This window comes from Folsomia candida, unplaced genomic scaffold (genome assembly GCF_002217175.1).
Source record: "Folsomia candida strain VU population unplaced genomic scaffold, ASM221717v1 Fcan01_Sc009, whole genome shotgun sequence".
NCBI classification, from domain to species: domain Eukaryota; kingdom Metazoa; phylum Arthropoda; class Collembola; order Entomobryomorpha; family Isotomidae; genus Folsomia; species Folsomia candida.
The window spans coordinates 4,307,053-4,314,866 of record NW_019091201.1 but is presented as its reverse complement, the minus strand read 5'-3'; the positions used below and the strand labels follow the sequence as shown (position 1 = coordinate 4,314,866).

The 7,814-nt window shown below is 38.5% G+C and overlaps 1 protein-coding gene across 3 annotated transcripts; it reads right to left on the bottom strand.

Annotated features, from left to right (window-relative positions):
• Positions 1-4,780: 4,780 nt before the first annotated feature.
• Positions 4,781-7,666, bottom strand: LOC110853926 (short coiled-coil protein B). 3 transcript variants are annotated; one of them, XM_022102292.2, is made up of 7 exons: positions 7,587-7,666; positions 7,465-7,515; positions 7,199-7,351; positions 6,966-7,052; positions 6,821-6,889; positions 6,523-6,592; positions 4,781-6,103 (listed from the first exon to the last, which is right to left on the bottom strand). In XM_022102292.2, the coding sequence occupies exons 2-7, from the start codon at positions 7,490-7,492 to the stop codon at positions 6,076-6,078; spliced, it is 435 nt and encodes a 144-aa protein (XP_021957984.1). In that variant the 5' UTR covers positions 7,493-7,515; positions 7,587-7,666; the 3' UTR covers positions 4,781-6,075. The 3 variants fall into 3 exon arrangements, with proteins under 3 accessions (XP_021957984.1, XP_021957983.1, XP_021957985.1); XM_022102291.2 differs by having other exon boundaries at positions 7,465-7,651; XM_022102293.2 differs by having other exon boundaries at positions 4,781-6,592; positions 7,465-7,650.
• Positions 7,667-7,814: the final 148 nt, after the last annotated feature.

The following is a 7,814-nucleotide window of genomic DNA, read 5'->3' as shown; positions in this document are numbered from 1 at the left end:
TGTCATGCCTTCTTTTATTTCTTTCTTGATTTCGTGTCATGGTGTGGCCACATGTCGTTTCCCACCTTTTTTTCTTCTCGATCAGCGTAACAGTAATGAATTGTGCTTGATGTGGTTTGGTTGGTTGGTTAGGACATAAAAAAAGTCGATATTTTTAACACCTGCGGGACGACAAGTGTAATTATGTGGTGGAGGAGAAAGTAGGAAAAAAATGTAATCTGTAATCTTTCCACGAAAGTGAAAGTCACCAAGAAGAGAAAGCAGGATCTGGTCTGGTACTAATTTGGTATTGTAGTGGAATAAAAAAAAGGGTGGAATAAGGTCCGAGGGGAGTATTATGTATGGAAGTAGGTAGGTACAGTGGCCGCGGAAGCAGTGGGGACATCGGGGGACGTTAATACTGTAGGATGGGGAAGGGTTTATATAAATAAGATGGGGAGATGATGCGGACATCGAATAACCGTGGGGACATTGTCCCTCTGTCCCCTCGCTTCCGCGGCCACTGTGTCATGTTCATACATTTGAGTAGCCTGAATTCTCCCAGTGGCCGCGGAAGCTGTATGGACATCAGGGGACAATAAAATTTCAGGATAGGGGAGGCTGGGATTTATATAATATGGACAGACGATAGGGACATCGAACAACCCTGGGGACACTGTCCCTCTGTGCCCATGCTTCCGCGGGCACTGGGAGAATTTAGGCTACTCAAATGTATGAACAAGATGCAGTGGCTGCGGAAGCCGTGAGGACCTTAACATGGTAGGATAGGGGAAGTGAGGGGTTTATATAACATGATACAGACATCGAGCAATCGTAGGGACATTGTCCCCCTGTCCCCGCAAACTCTTCCGCGGCCACTGCATACCTACGTACAAGGTCTCGTCCGTGACAAGGTGAGGGACGGAGACGTGTGGGTACTGTAAAATGCTTAAAACGAACTTTGGTCTCAAGTCAAGTCAGCGACATTACGGTAACCTCGAGACACACGGGAAACTACACGTTTTCTTCTTGGGTGTTCGTGTACTCGAGTGGAATTATGTAACCAAGCAGGACTAACGTGAAGTGGTGGGACCCGAAACCAGTGAGATCAGGTAGAGAGAAATGGAGTGAAAGTACGGTGCTGGGCAGAAGAGAGAAAGCTCTCTCGAGATGAATTATTTATTTGGATGAGGTTCCGCAGAGTAAAATACGAGTATGAGGGGAAATTTTGGTTGAGGAAACCTTGAAATATTTGACAGGTTTGAGTAGCCCGAGACAGGATTTATGCATATTAGTTGGTACAGAGAAACTGTAACTATGCTACACTGTTAAAAAGCTGGTAGAGTCAGATATATACGCCGTACTGGTATTGATTTGGTAATAGCTTCGTACCGTATTGGTAGTAGTTTATTTCTGACGTGAGTGATAAATTTTTAATTACCAAAACATTACTAAAGATTAATACCTCGTTATAACCAGTTTCGGTAGAGAAAGTAATGATTTACTACCAGTTTCTAAGAGTGACTACAACGTGTCCAAATATTTCTAGGTACATGTTTCTACGAAATTTGGCCAAAATTGGTCTACGGGCTTTTTGGCAAAAGCAAAATTGGCTTTTTATAAGACGGACTGACGAACAGACAGAAAGCGCATAATTAAATGAGGTCTGCTTAGAAAGTAAGATTCTGAAAAATGAGACTTTACACCAGAAATGAGTCGTATATATCAAGCAAGCAAGCTTACATATTATGTATTTCGAACTTCACTAAACTTGTATGTACCAATGTACCTTAATCTAGCCGGCCTGTGTCTGTAACTAAATAAACAATTTACCCCGTTACATAAACCACTTCTATTCACTTCTAACCATTACATCGACAACATCGATAGTGCATGCAAAATTTGTAAGACCGAGTAAACTTATCCCATTCGATTTGCATCGCATTATTATTGCTTTCACTTTAAAATGTTGTATGCAAACCAGGCGAAACCCACGCTTTCGATGCGTCATATTATACAACACGAATTACAAGTTGCCAGTGTTTCGTTTCTTGCTGGTTTGCTATACATTTCTTGCACTGGAAAGTGAGAAATGCAAGAAATGGGAGGTGCAATAAACTGGGAGAAAATGCAAGAAATATGCGCCATCTAGTCAGGCGCCGTATGATAATGCATCACCCTCCAAGTCGGGAACTGGGGTTTTTTCTGATTTTTTCTCTGATTTTGTTGAATTAGCACGCCGATTTTCGAGTTTTTGCAATGTATGAATATTAAAATTAAGACCAGATTCGTCCAGGTTTATAAACATTTCAAAATTCGGCCCAAAATTAATTTTTTAGTGCAAGAAATATGCTAGCCACGGGGTGTAGTTTCTTGCGCCTTGCATTTCTCCCAGGTCAAAATATTTACCTGCAAGAAACCACTTTCTTGCACTCGAAACACTGCGAATTACTTACCTCAACGTAAATAAATAAATAAGTATATCCCCCAAATTCTGCACGATATACATATTTGGTCAGGTTTGCCAAGCATGTCGTTCTAAATCTGTTTAAATTACTGTCAACCATGCGACAAGCCGAGTCCGGGGAGAAAGTACAGCCGTGTAATCACGACACCATGGACTGCTTGATGGGAAAAGCAAACAGTAATTAGGTCTGCGAGTGACTTGATTGGATCCCACGGTGTACATAATATTGTACACCTTTAAAGTTTCAGTGGTGACATTGAGGATGAGTGAAAACTTTCCTTTGGGGGATATATCCTTCATCAAATAAAGAAGGGGCTCGTGTCCTGATTATGGATCTGATTGATTTGACATCTTGGAGAGAAATGGAGAACTGAATAAATATGGAGGAAATCAAAGAAAGTCGTGAATGTACGGCAAGGTTTTGAAGATACACGTGTATGCATGTATGAGCAGAGGGCGGATATATATATTTAAATAAAAAATGGTTTAATAATAATAATCTTTATTGCATATATAGCCAATAGCTATTGCAAGTCACAATCATCATTTCAAGTATAGGTACATTTTAGTCAAATTTTAGTTTAGAATAATTGTGATAGTAGTCAGGGGAGTAGAGGGAAAACCAGACTATGGTGGTCAGTTTGGAAAACCTCTACCTGAACTGGGAAGGTTACCCAGTTCACCATTCGGCCCTGACTACCTGTAAACCCAGGTTCGGCCAGTGAATGACAGAGATTATAGGCGATTTACATATCGGAAAAATGGTGGCATCCAAATGAGTAGGCGCCGTGCCGGCAGGGACACGACGGGTATTAGGCTGGAGTGGAGCATCCATGGACCACAAACTAACCAATGACCCATTTCAGGGTTCGGCCTAAGTGACCCCATAAAGGGGCCATGATACACCCCACAAACTAACCCCTCCAATCGCAGCACATGACAAAGTCATGGGAACCCCGTAGACCTAGCCCAGCCGCCCCCACCAACACCGCGCACACTCACTTTTCCGCCAACCACCCCCACATGTTCACCACCCCAATTTATCAAACAAAGGTCTCACCTGGGGGAGTCCTCCATGGCGTTGATCCTCCCGTGCACAGAGTCCGACGAGATCCATCTTCGCCTGATGGCTCAGCTTGTCGTTGCTGGGACGGGTGTGGCAGGGGGTGTCACTAGGTACGCAGGTGGGGGGTGTGAGTGGACGAGGCTCACGTGGCGTAGAGGCCTTAGGACACACTTCACTTGCCCTGGCACACCCGCGACCCAGATGGAAGAGAGAGAATCCAGATGCAGAGCGAGAGAGAGATTCGTGATGCACGGAAGGAAGCCAAGAGAGAACTCCTAAAAAATGGTTTAAATGTGTGTTTAATATTTTCGAAAAAACGAAAGTACGAATGGGTACGAAATAAATTAGAATTTTCGCAAAATTTGTACTTTCGAATTTAATCCTCTGGATTTTTTGTGATCGAATTTCTTTGTGTAATAAAAAATCATCTCACATATTTTTTTTAATTAGTAAAATATACACGTATTCTTGAAACAACGGAAATGTTTGTAAATATTTATTTGTCTGATGTGACAATCAGTATTTGTAAGTAGATATTTGCGAAAAATTGCTGAAATATGTATATTTTCGAAATAAATGCCAAAATATTTGCGAAATATGTACGGAAAAAATAATAATGGGATTTACAAAATTTATATTTTGGACAAAATACAGTTTTTACAGTCTAATTTCTTTAAGCAACTAAATTTTGTCTCACATATTTTTAAAAGAATATGTGTATTTTTTAAGAAAAAAATATCAAAGATTTACGTAATTTTCAAATAATGGTGGAAATATTATTAATAATATGCCTGAAAACCTAGAAAAATGTGATAATACATATGTAAAATATTTTGAAATTTTTGTCATCTATGCGAATTAGGGAACACACGCACAAAGTTTTCCTATCATTCCTCTTGAAGTGAAAAAGTTGAGAATAAATACATATCCACCCTCTGCTTTTCATGTGTCTGAAATTTGGTGCATAGAAGAACGCCTGCAGAATTGTAAGTAAAACGGATGAAATACGAGATACTAGTTGGACTCAACCCAATAAATTACATCCATGCAGGCAAGCAGGAAGGACAGGAAGTTACAAACTGGTGTCATATTTCATTTGTAAATCTCCACCGAATTTGTCCTTTGTTTGTACTTTGTAGTCATTCCTGATGATGATACAGCGATACAAAAGCAGTGTTTGCTGTCTCGCATGATTTCATTCCGAGTAATTAAACAATTCGTAATGTGACGGACGAGGAGCGGAGAGAGGAATGGAAAGTGAGCGAGTATTGATTTAGTAACAAAAGCTACTTTCACCTTTATTGTTCCATGGAATGGAATAATGAAATCGAGCAATGAATTAGGCAACACATGCAGAACAAATGTGTACAATTTATGTATGTATGCATACAATGGCCGCGGAAATGGGGGACAATGTCCCCACAGTTGTTCGATGTCCCCATACACTCCCCATGTTGCATAAACCCTTCCCTCCCCTCTATCGTGCAATGTTAATGTCCCCACGGTCGCGCGGCCAATGTGTGCATGGCTTTACAAAGAACAATTCTGCTGGATGTAAATTATATGTATGTATACTTCATAATTTTAGTAATAATAAAAATAATTGTACAAAAAAACAATCTCAACTGTTTAACTGACTTGTAATAAATAACCCGTAATGAGAAATTAGAGAGATTTGTTTGGTAACAGATTAATTACGGAAATAATTAATTATGAACATTAATTAGGTTTCTTCTTCCAATAACTTCTACCGTTGTTATCTTTGACTATACATTTTTACTAGTGCATTGCCGGGTTGTATAAATTACTTTGTCAAAATATGAGGATTTTGAGCTCCGTTCTTCCCAGGGTTTGGATTTCCGGGGCTGTTGCACCCACAAAAAGTTGAAAATCTGCATGGAGAATACAACAGTCAATCGAAAATGCAGGTTTTGTGAATAAATTAACTTTTTATCGCGGTCAAAATACATTGTTTTCGCAAGTTTTTCAAAAATAAAGTATTTTGACTCCGAGAAAAAGTTGATTTCTTCACAAAACCTGTATTTTCGTACGACTGCTGTCTTCTCCACGTAGATTTTCCCCTTTTTGTGGGTGTAATAGCCCCGGAAATTCAAACCCTGGGAAGAACTAAGCTCAAAATACTATACATTTTGACAAAGTATTTTCTCCACCTTTGAGAATTAGTGATAAGTACATACTTACGAGATGCTACGATTACGATTACTACTACTGCACAAGATTCCGTTCCACATTACAGTGCACTACATGATTTTGATTTATGTAACTAATAATATCTGCACTTATGACTATGACAAATCATACATATTAATCTGAGTGAACTACTAATAAATACATACGTACATAAATAATTAGGCTATTACTTGATATCAAGATATATGAATCTGAGAGCAGATCAGTCCAGAAATTTGGTGTGGGTGGTGTAGATTCAAAAGTAGTGAGTTTTTGAGGTGCAGATATATAACAGTGAGAGAAATCATAGTCAGGGTCAAAGGTCATAGGTCAACCAGCATCGCCAGAGAGACTACCAAATGCGTGTCATCGTCTACTTCTTACTTCCATGTTTACTTCCCCTGTTTCAAATCAGAGTGAAATCTATCATGTATCAAAAACGCTACTTTTATCTAAAGTGTATGTCCAACATCTAAATAACTAACTAGCAAAATTAAGTGGTTAGTTAGTAAATAGTGGTTAAAAATTATAAATTTCAGTCACACTACTTACATACAATCTTTCACTACGCTGTTAAATCTTACACAATAATATTTAAGCTTAAGTATTCTAAGGTTATCGAAATCAGAGGAGCACAAAATGAGTATTACATACATGAGCAAACATTGACCAAATTAAATATGTAATTTGAAAGCGCAAAAATAATGGTAAACTAAATTTTCATCATACATACAATCCACACGGCAAAAAATTATCATAAATAATATTGCTGCTGCTTTCTCAACTAAACTGGTCTACACTTTCACTAGAGCTACATTACTTTCTCTTGGTCTTTGGGCTGGTTGGTTGGAATACGGAAGAAGCTGACATCAGACTTTCGATATATTGACCTGAAATAAATAAGAAATAATGTTAGTTAATTGTTGTAATTAATTGTTTAGGAAATGAACAAGTGTGGGGACAGAGGGACAATTTCCCCACGGTTACTCGATGTCCGTATCATCTCCCCATGTTATATAAACCCCTTCTTCCCCCATCCCACAAGGTTAATGTCCCCAAATGTCCCCACAGCTTCCGCGGCCACTGGATGTATATGAATCGTAATAAACTATACTAACCAAGAACTTGGTTTTCTGATCGCAATTTTAGATTCTCTTCCTTCACATTTTCCACGCGCTGTGACAAGTCTGTGAGGGAAACGGAATTAAATTATAATTAATAAAATCACGAGTTAAATTATCTAATTAATTATGTTGTTCTTGCCATCAAGAGTATTTTGTAGTTCCAAAACCTGCGCTATTCGACTAGCTTTTTCCTCCTGTTCATCCTGACTAAGATCGGGGTCCATACCTAAAGAAAATTTATCGTATCTTAGAGAACAGAGCACTAATAAATTGTTAATTGATGATGATATCAACTTATCAGTTCAGGTATCAAAGGGACAATCGGAACTATTAAAATTTGAAACTATTTTCTAAAATTAATTAATTACCGACCTGCACTGGACAAGCTGTCGTTCGTAAATGTGGAAGGGAACGAGTCGAAACTTCTGGTCAGACCGTGCGACGTGGCTTGTTCGGATTGTGAGGGGGAATCGTCCGGTTCGGGGAGAATGGCTTGAGGGTCATCGTCCGCCAAGGGGATGTTATCTAAAGTTGGTGATAACAAGGACAAAAGTATAATTTTTCTTTAGCTTAGTTTATCCAAATTTACTTAATATAAAATTTGTATAAGTACGATTTGTAAAATTGTGATAACTCACCTTCTTCGTCGTCTTCGAGGTTGATCATTTTTCGGATGTGTTATGACTTGGCTTGAATTATAATTTCTGTCAATAATTTCTATTTATGTGTGAAAGATAATCGTTATTAATTAATTATTTACTTGGACAAGTTGTTTACGTGCCAGAGTTTGTTTTCTGAAAGAGTTAAATGCCAAATGTCATATTTGTGTTCATTTGTAACCGGGCATGAGCTCTACCGAGGAGCAATGTACGACGTCGAAGTTGGTCATTTTTTATATTTGGTCCTATTTTTGTATGAAAAATGCGAATGCATTAATATGCATTATTTTAAATTAAATGTACTAATTTTTTGGGTAATTAAAACATGT